Genomic DNA, 17,270 nt, shown 5'->3' with positions numbered 1-17,270 from the left:
AAGTGAATCGATCACTCCGGGAGGCCTAGAAAATTCTAGAAACCAAACCGACCTTTTCAGAAAATCAAAAGAAAACTAACAATACCCGGGCACCCAAGACCAGATAAAAAACAAAGAGTCCAACTTTTTTGAGAATCTTCCCTACACTCCAGTTCTTCCTGATTTTGATGTCGAACAGTAGATCACCTTCCTGATGTCTAGATCGCACCAAAAACTCCAAGAACTGTGCAATCCATAGCAGATCGATCAGCCCTTTACTACTTCATGCAGTCGGCTGATCTAGGGCTGCATAAGAATGCTTCAAGAAACCCTAGCCGATGCTTTGATACCAAGTAGGAATCTGCTGAATTAAAAAATATGAAAGAAAGAAGTTTCTTGAAGAGAGAAGGAAGAGAGAAGGAGAAGAAGAGAAGAAGAAGTTTGAAAGAAAAGAAAGAAATAATCTGGCCGCCCCCTTCACTTATTATTTATACTAAAATAATAGAACAGTACAAAGACAACTATGCCCTTATAGGGCGGCAAAACATAAAACACCATATATAACACACAAAAACATAATAAAATTTGGACTCACATAACTACTGTGGTCCCCACCTCCTATCTAACAACTAACATAAAACATCTACTCAGAAAAACATCATAAAACTAATTAATCTTCAACAATTAACAATAATGGGGCTTTGGATTTCCATATCCACCTCCGCGCCACCATATTTCCAGCAGTCTCCAATAGCTGCTTGCAGAAAGAGAATACCAAGAAGAGGCCTTATTTTTCTGCACCCCAACAACCTTATCTTCTTAAACCACAGAAGAATGAGACTTGTTTATTACCTCCATTTAAGACAGCAATTCTTGCACCTCCTAATCAAACACACTCCTCAGTTTTGGTGTCCACACCACCTGACCAGAAATCAGTTGGAAGCAATTTTTGACTACAGCATTTTCCTGCTCTGCCAAGTTAAAGATATTGGGGTGAGATTGACACAAAGGGGTGGAACCACACCACATGTCCTTCCAAAACAGCACTCTTTCTCCGTTTCTGGGCTTGAATTTGATGAATTTTGAAAATTCCACTTGAAGTGTCCATGTATATCTTACCAGATTTAGTTAAACTCCCAATATAAATATAATTTTTATAAATATATATTTTTTTATAGCAATATGTATATCCATTAGAAGTGCCCATGCACAGTATCTGGTACACGTCTTTGACACCAGTATGATAGGTATGCACAAGTATCCTCATAGCTACTTATCAAAGATCTTTCCCAAGAGCCAAGATAAACCCCATAATGTTGTTGTGATGATCATTCCAACTAGGGGTAACCAGAAATTCAAGTTTACAGAATTATGAATTTGCCTTTAATGATGATACAGGTTTGGTAAGAGGACCCTTGGACAGCACTGGCTAACAAATTCCCCAGGCACTAATGCTTCTTGTGACTTTGATGTTCCAGTGAAAGTATTTATAACATCCAACAGCATTTCACTTAACAGATTTTAGCATAATGTAGCATAAACATATATTTTGATGTATTCTTCTGTTCTCAACATTTCAGGGTTTCCAACATGCAATTCTCCAATTTACACTTGAAAGATTATTGAACATATAGTTATTTACAATTACCTTTGGCTTCTCAAAATCAAGAAGCTCGATTTCCCATTGAATATGAGCACCTTCAGGAACATTATTGGGCCTGTCTAAGGGAGAACAATCATTAGTAATTCTATCACTTTTACTAGTTCATGCACATCTACTAAAAGCTTGCTGAGAAGACCTTGGAAACTTGTCATATGCATAATCAGGAGGGCATGTTACAAGAGCTATCTCTCCAGGCAGCATTAGACGAACACACATTTCAAGCCCCTCAGGCACCTACATGCATGAAAAAAGTTATATTCACTGTAATTCTATTTAAAAAAAATAACCACCCACAAGAATAATACACAGTTACTGATCAGTAAATTTAAAACTATACCAACTAATTCTAGCAATACCCTCTATGGGATGCATCTTCCTTATAGGGTGTGGAATTTAAAAATTGCTGGATCAATATTCCAAAAATCCAAATTTATCCTAATTGTATTCAGATTAGAATTGTTCCCCAGTAAATCAATGCTTTTCTGAAAACAAGCCCTAAATATCCCCAGAGGATTAGCCAATTTAACCTTCACCTTTATTACTCAACTTCCTGACACAACTAAGAACAATCTATAACGATCTAATGAGATAGAAACATAGTTTTCAAGGTGTCCAGGTGATTCTGGGCGACATGGGGGTGCCTAGTCACCTAGGCGATAAAAATTTTATAATATAAAAAACTGACTTTTGGCTAGTTTCCTAGTTATACCATTCAGCATGTATCTTAATTGAAAAAATAGCAATTCTCTTTATTAAGAACATTAAATTTCCTCTAAAAATGTGGCAAATCATCACATCTAAAAGATAAAAATCTTTTACATATATTAATTTCATTACTTTCAAAAATAATACTACTATAACAAGTATTTAAAAGAGCAAATTCATATTAATTAGCAGCTAAAGAAGGTTATTAATTTTATATGATAAATATTCAAGATGGAAAGTAAAATAGAAAAAAAAAAACAAGGATGAGGTTTCTGTTTTATTTAATTAGAGAGAGAGAGAATAGAAAAAAATAACTTTATTATTCTATTCTTTCTTTTCTTTCTTCCTTTCTTTCTTTTTCTCTTCTCAAAACCCTTTGATCTTTTAAAGTTCAATAGTAAAACATTAAAAAAAAATATAATTGATATATATAGCATATAATAAAATGTATTAACACATACATTAATAAGATACAGCAATATAAATGATATTATAAAAGGCGCCTGCCTTGTCATTTTTGTCGCCTAGGCAGGTGCTTAGTCGCCTAGGCGGGTGCCTAGTCGCTTAGAAGGGTGCCTAGTTGCTAAAAGTCAAGGCGTTTGGGTGAGGCGCCCAGCCAAGGGCGCCTAGTCACCTAGGCGACGCCTAGGCGGGCACCTTGACAACTATGGACAGAAACCAAGAACTTCTTGGTAACATATGTTTCTACAACTCTAGATCCATGAAAAGAGGGTTGATACAGTTGAAAATAAGGCCTTTTCTGCCAAAGGTTTTAAGCCTCAATTATGGCCCCAGTCAAAATCCAAAATAATTCCCATATTTTGCTTGAAGTATTGGATAAAAGACAAAATTTCTCAACAGTTCAAATTGGGATTTTTCAAGATTTAACTAAACTAAATACATTGCTTGTATGCAGTCCTTAACATTTTTCAAGCATGTCCCTGGTATGAAAACTTCTACGGTGCAGAAAGTGATAATGCAACTCTTTCTTTGAAGCTAATCTAAAGAAATGTAATTTCCACATAGAAATAGACTGAAAGACCTAGAACTAGTGTGGCATGTCAAAAGAGCCTCAAAGTAAATGGAGTTCCATTGTTACATTAGTTCTTTCTAAAATGATATTAACCAGGTCTACTGGAAGCGAAAAAGAAGTCATGTTCTTTTCCTTCTATATGTTAACCTCAAACAAGCATGAGAACTGAAACAACAGATCTTCTAGAAGAAGATCCTTGTGCATTATCAATATGCCTTTAAAGACATTTGCCTATTTTCATTTCCTAAAATATGAATATGATAACAGTTGTAGCAATAAATAACAACACAGAAAAGACAAAATCAAGGATTGAAAGATGATGAACTTACAAGCCCTTCTCCAGAACTGAACTCCAAAGGCTGACCATTGTTATCAATCCTTGTATCATAGAACACAGTCCTTTCCTCATTAAGAAGCATCCCCTTATAGTGCACATGCAGCAGACTGTCATGAAGAGGACAATCCATAGGAAACTCACCTAATTATGACCAAGAATTAAGAAAACCATAAAGTGTTAAATTCACATATATGTGAGAAAAACAACACCAGAGGCACATGGAACAACATATGGAAGGTAGTGCAGCACAGATTATGCAAGCAATAATCAGAACTATTTAAAACTAGCACTATACCAGACAGCAGTTATATTAGATGTTCTATGTTTACTGAAAGTCATTTAGCAACTATTTGGAAAAACAAAAAAAAAAAAAAAAAACCTTCTGAATGAATACCTTTTCTGTCACTAGCTTAAAGTCAACTGAACTTGGCTTTAATCCCAATTATTAGGGGTTGCCACATGAATCCTATCCTACCATTGTGCTATATCAAGAGCTATGTTTTCTGTCGAATTGTAAATCCTTAGATCATTTCTTACCACTTTAGCTTACATTTTCTTTGCTTTTCTTTAACATTAACTAACAAAAAAGAAAAAAAGAAAAAAAATATTTTTTTACAATATAAACTCAGTATATGAGTAGTGACTCATGACTCAGTCAAGTCATTTTTTGCCTCCAAGACAAGGGCTATTACCCAATGTTGGCCCTGGCTATCAGGGATCTTGAGAGGGACGGAGTGGATGTGGAATGCCTTCTTACACCAAGATTTGAAGGAAGAGTATATGCTCCCACCTCCAAGGGTTGAAGTAATTCCAAGGAAGGCGTGCCAGTTAAAGAAATCCATTTATAACCTGAAACAATCAGCAAGAGCTTGGCCTAATCAATTCAACAAAGCCATTAAGAGGCTTGGGTATACACAGAGCCATACCAACCATACTCTTTTTGCCAAGTATGACAGTATCTTACATCAACCATTATGATATATAATATTATGATAGATAATCACTACAAGGAGATTCAGCAGCAGATTTTCTTAGCTTTAGAATATCAGATTAAAGATTTGGGGGAACTCAAGTACATTCTTGGTATAGAAGTTGCTTAGTCCAACAAAGGTATTTCCAACTCACAGAGAAAATACACTTAGGATTTGCTTGAAGAAATAGGAAAACTAGGATCTAAACTTGAAGATACACCCAATAGATCCTAATCATTAACTAAATTTCAGAAATGGAGGATTGCTAGAAGATTAAGGGATATGCTGGAAACTTGTAAGACAATTACTTTATTTACCACTGACAAGGCCAGCCATTGCTTACACTGTTGAGGATAGCAAGTCAATGTATGCATGCTCCTCATTTTCCTCATTTAGAAGCAGTTGCATGGATTCTTGTGTATTTGAAGGCTTTACCTGGTAAGGGCTTATTCTTTGCTAATCATGGAAATTTACAGCTTTAACCATATACAAATGTTGATTGAGCAGGATTCTATTGATGACTGATGCTCTACATATGGTTACTGTACTCTTCTAGGTGGAAATTTGGTAACTTAGAGGAGTACAAAACAAAATGTAGTAGCTAGATAGAGTGTTGAATCTGAATTCAGGTCTATGGGGAATTGTATATCAGAATTAATGTGTCCAAAGTTGTTACTGAAGGAACTTGGCATTGTCCATTGTGATCCTATGAGGCTCTATTGTGATAATAATATTGCTCACAACCCTGTTCAGCTTGACCGCACAAAGCATGTGGAGGTGGATAGATATTTTATCAAAGAAAAGGCTGATATGTAAGAAGTTTGTCTCCCATATGTCAAGACAAAATATCAATTAGCAGATTTCTTAACTAAGAGTTTAGTTAAGAAGTAATTTGAAGTATTCTTGGCAAGTTGAGCATGTTTAACATCAATAGAAAAGAAAAAAATCTATAAGATGATTTGATAACAGTGAGAAAGAAGAGAGAAAGAGAGTTGTTAGTGAGAAGAGAAGAAGAGATGGGGAGAAGCCAATAAAATGATCTAGCTGCCCCACTCATTATCTTATATACTCATGAAAAAGATTGATTACAAAACTAATATAACCTCAATAGGGCAGCTACTGTTCATAACATAAAAACAGCTCCAGAAAAACAACATAAACTAATGGGCCTTGGGCCCAATAACACTAACTAATGACCCAATAACAAATGATTATAAACAAGAAAATCATAAGAAACTTCTAAATATCAACACTCCCCCTCAACTTGGGAGTAGATGTCACACATTCCCAACTTGCGTAGATCATGTTCAAGCTTATTTCTTGCAACTCCTTTTCTGAGAACATCAGCTAACTGTAAATCAGTTGCAACATATGGTAGCCATACTTCTCTAGATGTCACCCTTTCTCTTATGAAATGTCTGTCCACCTCTATCTGCTTTGTTGTATCATGCTGAATTGGATTATGAGCAATGTTAATTGTTGCTTGATTATCATAGTACATCATAGGTTCTTCTACATAAACTCCAATCTCTCCTAATAAAGACCGGACCTAGAGAAGCTCTAACACACCCTGTGCCTTAGCTCTATATTGAGATTGTGCACTTGACCTGGCTACAACTTGTTGCTTCCTACATTTCCATGAAATCCAATTACCTCCGATAAGAGTGCACATTCTGGATGTAGATCTCCTATCATCTAGGCACCCTGCCTAATCAGCATTTGTGTAAGAAGGGGTGGCCACGAGCCGAGCTGTTAGCGAGCTATTTAAGCTTGGCTCAGCTTGGTCTAAATCGAGCTTCGAGCCGAACTCAAGCCTAGTATATAGGCTCGTTTGCTAATCAAGCCAAGCTCGAGCTTAAGCTCAGCTCGTGAGGCTCACGAGCCTAATTGAGTATATATGTACATTAGGTGTCATCTCGACTATTGAAGGAGACCTCGGCTCGGCACTTCAGCAACTAAGGGAGACCTCGGCTTGGCACCTCAGCAACTGAGGGAGACCTCGGCTCGGCTCCTTGGCTGCTGAAGGAGACCTGCAATCAAAAGCAGTCGAGCTCGAACTTCCAAGCTTTTGACTTAACCCGAGCTTGAGCTCAAGTCTCTAGTTCAAATCGAGCTCGAGCTTAATAGTTTATGAGCAAGCCAAGCTTGAATTGCTAGATATTCGACTCACCTTGGCTCGAATCCACCCCTATGAGCAAACGATCTCCCTTTGCTTGGATGTCCTTTTAGATAGGCAAGAACCTTGTTGATGGCTTCCTAGTGTTGAACTCATGGGATATGCATGTACTGACTCACCACACTAACTACATAGGAGATATCTGGTCTTGACATCTTGTCATACACAAGTATAACAACTGGCCCACAAATCTCTAATACCAACATCCTTTACTAGCTCACCATTTGTAGTATTAGTTTTGTGATTCTGGTCAATGGGTGTATCAACTGGTTTAATCCCAAGTTTTCTTGTCTCCTGTAATGGGTCCAACACGTACTTCCTTTGGAAAATGAAGATCCCATGTTTAGACCTTGCCATCTCAATGCCTAGAAAATACTTTAGCTCCCCAAGATCCTTAATCTCAAACTCCAAGTGTAAGTTTTTCTTGAATGCATCAATCTCACTTAGGTCATATTTTGTGACTACAATGGCATCCACATATATTATCAACATTGACACCAATGATCCCCTTCTCTTCACAAACGAAGTATGATCAAACTAGGTTTGAGTATAATCAAACATAATCAATGCACGCCTAAACCTATCAAACCAAGCTTTGGGTGATTGTTTCAAACCATATAATTTTTTCAATTTGCATACCTTTCCTTTGGCTATATCACTGTAAAAACCAGTTGGAAGGTCCATGTACACCTCCTGGAATCTCCATTAAGAAAAGCATTCTTCACATCAAGTTGGAAGAAGGGCCAAGATTAAGCAACTGCTAGAAATAAGAGGATTCAAACTAACTCATCTTGGTTACCAGTGCAAAAGTCTCCAAGTAGTCTATCCCATAAGTCTGAGTGTACCCTTTTTCAACCAGCCTTGCCTTGTACCTTTCTATGCTTTCATCAGCCCTGTACTAACAGTCTTGGGTATAGATAGAATCAAGAGAAGAAAGGAAGGCCCATTAAAAGGGAGATAACCCATTGTAGGAAAGATGATGTGAGATATAATGGGTTGTACACTTTCTCTTTCCCTTCCGTAGTGCAATAGGAAGGTCTAGATCATCTGCAATGGTGTTAGGAAAAGGGGTGGAAGTATGAACACGAACTGAAACACCAATGGAGCAAAAGGCACACCTGGGTTTGTGTCAGCCAAACCTAGAATCTCAAATGAAGTGATGGGAAGTGTCGTGGGTTCCTTCATTGTGGAATCAACCTCCCCATGCTACTGTAGGTTTTGTCATGTAAAAAGCTGAGAAGCAAGATGTAATGGAGTAAACAAAGTAGGTGGAACAAGTAGGTCAGACACTAGAGTAGGTAAAGGAGCTGGAATAAGAAGTGGTGTCTCATTCACTCCCCAAAACACTCCCCCCGAGAATGACTCCCTAAAAAGAAAAAGTGTGGACTCAAATAAAGTGACATCCATGGTGACATACAAGCTCCCTAACGGACCATAATAACAATACCTGTTTTCATTTCCTTCATACACAAGGAAGGAACCTCATCACAAAATCTCATCAAGCATAGCAAAGAATACCACAAATAGTCATCCACAAACAGAAGAAAAATAACAATAGCCACCCACTGGAGGAACATGATATGGTCTCCAAACATCAATATGAATAATGTCAAAAACTAAAGAACATCTTTTTATTACTTACCTTAAATGAAAACAATGTTTTCCACACTGACAACCTTCACACTTTAAACTGGACAACTTAACAGACTCAAACAGTTCTGGAAACAAAAAACACAAAGACCCAAAAGACAATTGCCCTAATCGATTATGGCAAAGCATAATTTGACCAACTAGCTTTGACTAATTTCTCCTGTTGCTGATATGATGGCTCTAATGACTAGGAAGAACATCAAGAAGGTAGACTCCATTCACCTCATGGCCACTCCCGATCGTCCTCTTTGACTCTAGATCTTATAAAACACATTGACCAAGAGAAAAAATTACTGAACAATTCAAATTTTTTGTCAAACTGCTCATAGACAAAGGTTAGTACTCAATCTAGGAACATGGAGTACAGAAGGCAAGGTAATGGTATCAATTATTTGGGCAAACCTCTTCCTAGCAATAGGAACATGGGAGTTGTTAGTTGTGGAGACTCTATTTCTACCAAAGCAAAGGTGGTATGAGAAGATGGTGGAAATATAAGTCCTATGTTTTGAGACTCTTGAGTCTATAATCTAGGGAGGTCCCCCTTACCTGTAATGGAGGCATAATTGGTAATGGCATATGAACTACCTATATGTGCAAACGAAGTAGAATGACTAGCTCCTCAGCCACTTGCACCTTGCTGTCCACCATATGAAGAATTAGAACAAGTTGCATCTCTTTGACATAGAAATTGTCCATACCTCTCTAACTTGGCCCTAATTGCAATTGCTACAACTGACTCTAAAGAAGTTGTAGTAGGTGGTCCAGATAAAGGACCAATCACTACCATATTAGTATTCCCTTTCTTGTTTCTGAGCCCACTTGGTATAACATGTGGGTGTCACTTCCAGTAAGGTATCTCTGGTATACTTGGCTTCTTACAGTAGTCATAGATCAAGTCCTTCTTATCTTCCTTCCTAGCATCACTACCACCCTTATCCCCACCTGGCTTAGGTTTCACTGCATTGATCATAGCCAACTGCTCAAGGTTTAAGTTTCTCACCATCACATTCCTCCTATTCTCTTCTCTAGACACAAAGGCATATGCCTGAGAGAGAGTTACACTATCACGAGAGAACATGCTACCGTGCAATGTCATACTCCGGGTCGAATTTTTCTAGATACTCAAACACTCTATTCTTCTCTACCAGCTTTTGATAAGTAGCTTCATCTTTACTACTCTCCTAAACCACTGTCTCCAAATGATCTATCTCCTACCATAAGGTTTTGAAGGTGGAAAAATAAACTGCAATAGATTTATCTCCTTAGAAAGTAGCAATCACCTTTCAACTAGTAGGCCCTGGCAACATTCTCATTCTGTAAGTCTCTGCAACTCCATCTTAGATCTCCTTAGTTGTGTTAGCTCATAAGATGTTCTTGCTTATATGGGGTAAGATAGAATTGCACAACCAAGTCATCACCATGAAATTCTCCTATACCCACTGGGAAGAGTTAGTCTTAGGCTTTTTTTCTTCACTAGTGCCATACCCCAATTTTCCACGAGCACCAATAGCCATTTTTTTCTGATTGGGACCATTCCAAGTAGTTTGTACCATCCAACTTAACTCTAGATATGGTTTTTGCCCCAAAAGGGTCACTAGCACCTCCTCTACATAGTCTCATTTCACCTATGGACTTATATTTAACTCCAGTTCCCTTAATAATTCCCAGAATAGATTAGGAAATCAACTATAGATGAGGAAAAATAGATTTATCCCCTTTGCAGGCCTCAACTACCCTTCTGGTACCCAAAACCCTTCATCCACAAAGATTCCTTTCACTATGGAAGTAGGTAGAAACAAGACAAAAGGCTGCTGCTCCCTCCAGAGACAACAGAAAACTCCAGAATTTGAACCACCCTCTTCAGAAATCACCATGAAATCCAAAAAATCCAGAGCGTCCCTTCCTAGGTCAAAACTAAAGAATCCTACTACAATCAGGACTCTTCCTCCTCCAGTTCTTCTTGATTTCAATGGTCAACCCAAGATCTGACACAAAGGGTTCTAGATACACCAAAAATCCATTGGGCACTTTCAAAGCCCTCGATCAGCTATCTAACTCACCATACAGTCGTCTGATCTAGGGCTGCATGATGGAAGACTCAAAAAAGCCCAGAAAGTTGCTCTGGTACCAAGTAGAAAAGAAAAAAAACAATAATCTGATTTGATAACAGTGAGAAAGAAGAGAAAAAGAGAGAATTCTTAGTGAGAAGAGAAGAAGATAAAGAGAAGAGATGGGAATAAGCCAATAAAAAGATCTAGCTGCCCCACTCATTATCTTATATACTCATAAAAAAGATTGCTTACAAAGACTAATATGCACTTAATAGGGCAGATACTGTTCATAATATAAAAACAGCTCCAAAAAAACAACATAAACTAACGGGCCTTGGGCCCAATAACACTATTTAATGATTATAAACAAGAAAATCATAAGTGCAGAATCTCAACAACACCCAATGCTCCACAGTGGGAGTGTAGAAGTTAAAATGACTTTTACTCTTGGTATGGCCTTCTTTTATAGGAGTTGTAAATCTACATGTTTTCAAGCTGAAGTATATAAGATATAGAGAGGGCTGACCATAGACTCTGTTGATTCTCTTCTCTTATGAGACCTTCTTTCTCTTCCTCCCTTCTCTATTCATCTTTTTTTTTTTTACATTGAATACAGCAGCAGCATATTAATCTTTTAGATTATAGGTATAATATACAGTTGCATTTCCTTTCAAAGTATCCAAATTATTATTCGCATAGTTTGAAGTACTAGATAATGAATATTGTGTTCAATTATCTACTAAATTGAAATAAGACATGGCACCTCTCCCATCGCGAATCCGACGTTTTATAAGGCGGCCATCACCAAGCATGTCTCGCACCTATCAAAACATAAAATAGAAATTAGAACATGAATATCACTTTATGCCTATATGTAGATGAACCTTTGTCTTTTTCAAGCCAAAATTAACTTACTAGTTGTCAACTAGTAAGTGATGCAATCAGTTGCTTGTCAACTAGTAAGTGATGGAATCAGTTGCTTGTCAACTATTGTTAGAATACACAAATCAGGGGTATTTTGGTCATTTGGGTTTATCTATTTGAGAGTGAAAGGCCTATTTTATTTAAGTTTAAGTTGTGTCCCATCACTTATGAGGGACAATATGGTCTTTCTTGTAACTATGTTATTGGAGATAAATACAAGGGGGTTGGCTAGAGGTGGACTGAGTTGCTTGTCAACTATTGTTAGAATACACAAATCAGGGGTATTTTGGTCATTTGGGTTTATCTATTTGAGAGTGAAAGGTCTATTTTATTTAAGTTTAAGTTATGTGTCCCATCACTTATGAGGGACAATATGGTTTTTCTTGTAACTATGTTATTGGAGATAAATACAAAGGGGTCGGCTAGAGGTGGACTGATTTTTCCTAATCTGGCCAAACCCTTCTTCTCTTCTTCTTTCTCTTCTTCTTCTTCTTTCTCTTCTTCTTCTTCTCTACTTTAACCTAGAACCGAATAGGGATTTCACATGGTATCAGAGCAATAAAACCTAGTTCTCTTTTCCCTTTTTATTTCTTTCCTCACTGTTTGTCTTCTTCCTGGGTTCGCCGCCAACAATTTCAGCTTTCTTCAATTTTCTTCTAGCCTGAGTGGAAGCTCGACAAGAGGCCAAAAAGGAGTGGTCGTTTTGTGGTTTTGGAGGTGAGTATGCCTCCAATTACTGTGGTGGTGGCCGTTGAGGTTGTGTACTAGGTGCCCTCTATTCTGTGATACGAAGAGGGCTGTTTGTGGACAGGTATGAACAGTTCTGTTTTTTGCCCAAATAGTGGACTGTAAATGCTGTTTTGGTTCAAAATATTTTTTGTGGAGGTTTGAAGTGATTAGTATGTATATCAGCCTTGTTCTTCTCTGTTTATACTTCATATGTGTGCTGAAAGTAGAGTTTTTCGACTGCTGAAATTCACGACAGCAGTGGTGTGGTGGTGGTTGTACTGTGTTGAATGGTGTGTGGATGATTCTGAATGGTTGAAAGTGAAACTTTGTGTCGTGTGGTGGTGTTTATACTGATTTCTGTGTTTGGTTTAATGGCTGAGTGACTTCAGCCCTTGTATTTGGTGTGTGAATGGTTCTGCAGTGTGCAGTACAGGTGTTTAATTTAATGACTAAGTGATTTCAACTTTTGTATTTGATGTGCAATGTGTATTTGAAGAAGTTGGTGCTGAGAGTGAGATAAGTTTTGTGGAAGTGCATGAGGTTGTGCTGAATATTTGAAGGTGAATTAATTAAGATGGCATTGATTGGAGATGGGAATGACAATAAAATAGGCATTATGATTTCTCCAGATTACCTAAATGTTCAAATGACGTCTATTAAGTTAAATGGTGAGAATTATGTGTCGTGGGCAAAATCTGTGGAGGTGTTTTTAAAGGCCAAGAAAAAAGTAAAACATGTGAGAGAGGAGAAACCCTCCTTTGATTCTTCGGGGTTGTGTCTGGGAACAGGAAGATGCACAAATAATGACATGGCTGTGGAATAGCATGGAACAAAAAATTAGCGCGAACTTTATGTTCCTAGATACAGCTAAAGAAATCTGGGATCATGCTAAGAAACTGTACTCCGGACAAGACAATACAACTAGGGTGTATCAGTTGTACCAAGAGTACTTTAATCTGATGTGACAAGGTTTCTAGTGGGTTTGAAGGCTGAATATGAGTCTGTCCGTGCACAAATACTGGGGGGGTTTGCTCTTCCCTTACTTGAAGAAGTTTTTGCCCGTCTCAGGAGGACATCTATTGAGTCTATAGAGCATTCTTCTCTCTCAGACAGATCTGGTTTTGTGGTGACTAGAGGGGGAGGCCGTGGAAATAGAGGTGGTGGTGGTGGTCCCATGTTTAACCGTGCTGGTGGCCGGAGTGGAGGTCGGGACTCAGGGGGAGGTCGTGGTAAAGGAAGAAGTAATGCCCCTAGGAAGTGTACACACTGTGGATTAGAGGGGCACATGGTTAATTTCTGCTATGATTTACATAGTCCACCCAACACTTGGGCTAACCATGCTGTGACTAAAGATAGTGGTACAATTACTGAAAGTCAGCAAACTAACCCGATTCCCTCCACATCTACTAGTGCTTCTAGGAAGGAGATGGTGAGTGTACCTCGTGCAGTATATGAGCAGTTCCTTCAGACATCTCAGCAGAACACAGCTACCCTTGCCCATTCAGGTATGGCTTGCTTGGCTTCCAAGCCTTCACCCTGGATCATTGACTCCGGAGCCTCGGACCATATGTCTGGGACTCCTAATGTATTTTCTTCTCTTTCTCGGTCCTCCACATCTCAAACAGTTACTCTTGCTAATGGTTCTACATCTCCCATATGTGGTGTTGGTGATGTTGATATCTCCTCCTTGTCTTTATCATTTGTTTTATATGTTCCCAAATTCCCCTTTAACCTTATGTCTGTTAGTAGATTAATCAAATCACTTAATTGTTCCATAACCTTTTATCCCTCTTCTTGTGTGTTTCAGGATCTCAAGACGGGGATGAAGATTGGTGGAGGGCATGAGGCAGGTGGATTGTATTACCTTGATGGTGGTGGCCCTCCAGTAGCTTTTCAGTCATCTCTTACTCCTCTTCAATGGCACTGTAGACTTGGTCATCCTTCTCTCAAGGCTCTGAAGTTGCCGGTTCCTTCCTTGAGTCATCTTTCATATTTGGATTGTGAGTCATGTCAGCTTGGGAAACATCATAGAGTCTCTTTTAGTCCAAGAGTTGATAGTCGTGTCTCAAGTCCTTTTTCTTTAGTTCATTCTGATGTCTGGGGTCCGATCAAAGTGATGTCATACAATGGCTATAAGTATTTTGTAATTTTTGTTGATAACTTTTCAAGGATGACATGGATTTATCTTATTCAAGATCGCAGTGAATTGTTTTCTAATTTTCAAAAATTTTATGCTGAAATACGTACCCAATTTGGTCTTCATATTAAAATTCTTCGCTCCGATAATGCCAAAGAGTACACCTCAATACCATTTCAGCAATACTTAGAGCACCATGGGATAATTCATCAAACTTCTTGTGCCTACACCCCACAACAGAATGGTGTAGCTAAACGGAAAAATCGACATCTCCTTGAAACTACTCGGTCTTTGATGCTTAATATGAATGCCCCAAAGCATTTTTGGAGTGATGTTGTCCTCACATCTTGTTTTCTCATCAACCGGATGCCCATGTCCATCCTTGGAAGTCAATCCCCCTTCTCGGTGTTGTTTCCCACCTTGTCTCCGTTTCCTCTCACCCCAAGAGTCTTTGGATGTGTTTGTTTTGTTCAAAACTTGGGCCTAGTTTAGACAAGTTAGATGCACGAGTTAGTAAGTGTATCTTCCTTGGCTACTCAAGGACTCAGAAAGGGTATAAGTGCAATAACCCTAACTTCCATAAGTCATTTGTGTACTCCGATGTCACCTTCTTTGAATCAGTTCTTTTTTTCTCGGATACTGTGGTTTCTTCTCCTTCCTTCGTAGTTCCTCTTCCTATCCCTGTTGCGGATCCCCTTCCCGTGGTTTCCATTCCAGTTGCAGATTCACCTCCCATGCCAATTACTACTGAGAGGCCACCAATCAAACACGTGTATACTCACAGAAGAGCACCGGCCCCTCCTCCAACAATTCAGCCCTCGTCGACAGATCCTGTCATTGCTTCTTCTCCCTTAGACCTTGATCTTCCTATTGCCCTGCGGAAAGGTAAACGCACTTGTACTTCTCATCCTATTTCACACTATGTTTCAGTTGCTCACCTTTCTACTTCTCATCGCAACTTTATATCATTGCTATCATCTGTTTCCATTCCCAAGACTGTCCAGGAAGCCCTTACCTCCCCAGGGTGGCAGCAAGCCATGGAAGAGGAACTCTCTGCTCTACAACACAATCACATGTCGGAACTTACTACTCTTCCTCCTGGTAAGCATGTTGTTGGGTGTAAGTGGGTCTACACAGTAAAGTATCTTCCACATGGCAGTGTGGAGCGATTGAAGGCCAGGTTAGTAGCCAAGGACTATTCTCAGCTGTATGGTATGGACTATATGGAGACATTTTATCCTATGGCTAAAACTGGTTCAGTTCGGGTGTTGATTTTATTAGCTGCTATGTATGATTGGCCTCTTGTGCAACTGGACATCAAAAATGCTTTCCTACATGGTGATCTCATTGAGGAAGTGTATATGGAGCAACCGCCAGGGTTTGTTGCTCAGGGGAGGATGGTAAGGTTTGTAGACTCAAAAAGGCAATTTATGGACTGAAACAATCTCCACGCACATGGTTTGGGAGATTCAGTGAAGTAGTGAAAGAATTTGTGATGAAACAGTGTCAGGTAGACCATTCTGTGTTCAGCCATGACTCAAAAGATGGGAAAATCTTGCTAGTGGTGTATGTGGATGATATTGTCATAACTGAGAGTGACGGTAATGGGATTGACAGGCTGAAGAAATTCCTACAGGACCACTTCAATACAAAAGATTTGGGTAAGATGAAATACTTCCTGGGAATAGAAGTTGCAAGGTCAAGGCATGGAATTAACTTATGTCAAAGAAAATATGTTCTTGACCTACTTGAAGAAATAGGACTGTTAGGTGTTAAACCAGCAGAGACTCCTATGGAACTTAATGTCAAGTTGAGTGTTGATGCAAGTGAAGAGTTTGATGATCCTGGAAGATATAGGAGGTTGGTGGGAAAGTTGAATTATCTGACTATTACCCAACCAAATATATCATTTGTTGCATGGTGAGTCAGTTTATGCAACATCCTCGGATTCCTCATTGGGAAGCAGTTCTAAGAATTGTTAGGTACCTGAAGGGTGCTCCAAGTCGTGGTTTGCTATACCAAAGTGGAGGGACTCTTGAAATAGTAGGGTATACAGATGCTGATTGGGTTGGTTCTATATCAGACAGGAGATCAACTACAAGGCATTGTACCTTCCTTGGTGGCAATCTTGTAACTTGGAAGAGCAAGAAACAAATAGTGGTGGCAAGGAGTAGTGCAAAAGCTGAGTACAGAGCTATGGCTCATACCACATGTGAACTAGTAAGGTTGAAGAACTTACTACAAGAGATGGGGTTCTCGATTGACAAACCCATGAGACTATACTGTGATAACCAAGCTGCTGTTCACATCTCTTCCAACCCAGTCTTCCATGAGAAAACCAAACATATTGAGGTCGATTGCCACTTTGTGAGACAAAAAGTGATAAGTGGAGTGATAACCACATCTCATGTGAGCTCAGGAAATCAGTGGGCAGATCTCTTTACAAAGGGATTGTCTCAGGGCAGAGTAGATTATATTTGTGACAAGCTGGGACTATATGACATATACTCTCCAGCTTGAGGGGGAGTGTTAGAATACACAAATCAGGGGTATTTTGGTCATTTGGGTTTATCTATTTGAGAGTGAAAGGTCTATTTTATTTAAGTTTAAGTTATGTATCCCATCACTTATGAGGGACAATATGGTCTTTCTTGTAACTATGTTATTGGAGATAAATACAAGTGGGTCGGCTAGAGGTGGACTGATTTTTCCTAATCTGGTCGAACCCTTCTTCTTCTCTTCTTGTTTCTCTTCTTCTTCTTCTCTACTTTAACCTAAAATTGAATAGGGATTTCACAACTATTAAGAGCCAAACTGACTCTATCACTTTACTAGTTGATCAATAATGATGATGCAGTCGCTTGTGCTGACTAAGCATTGACTCAACAACTAGGTTGAGCAGTCAACATAATTAA

At 38.8% G+C, this 17,270-nt stretch overlaps 1 protein-coding gene across 7 annotated transcripts in view; it reads right to left on the bottom strand.

The window, feature by feature from the left end:
* Positions 1–17,270, bottom strand: part of PAS1 (FKBP-type peptidyl-prolyl cis-trans isomerase family protein) — a 73,031-nt gene that overhangs the window by 21,659 nt on the left and 34,102 nt on the right. For all 7 annotated transcript variants that reach the window (XM_088968928.1, XM_088968931.1, XM_088968926.1 and 4 more), the window contains 4 exons: positions 11,329–11,386; positions 3,710–3,858; positions 1,779–1,876; positions 1,628–1,697 (listed from right to left, as the gene is read on the bottom strand). In XM_088968928.1, the coding sequence (XP_088825054.1) occupies positions 1,628–1,697; positions 1,779–1,876; positions 3,710–3,858; positions 11,329–11,386 (375 nt within the window). The remainder of the gene's footprint in view (positions 1–1,627; positions 1,698–1,778; positions 1,877–3,709; positions 3,859–11,328; positions 11,387–17,270) is intronic.

This window comes from Nelumbo lutea, chromosome 2 (assembly GCF_056320005.1).
Source record: "Nelumbo lutea isolate HS-2025 chromosome 2, American lotus-T2T, whole genome shotgun sequence".
Classification (NCBI taxonomy): Eukaryota; Viridiplantae; Streptophyta; class Magnoliopsida; order Proteales; family Nelumbonaceae; genus Nelumbo; species Nelumbo lutea.
Note: the sequence above shows the minus strand (reverse complement) of the source record. Positions and strands in the feature narration are given on the sequence as shown.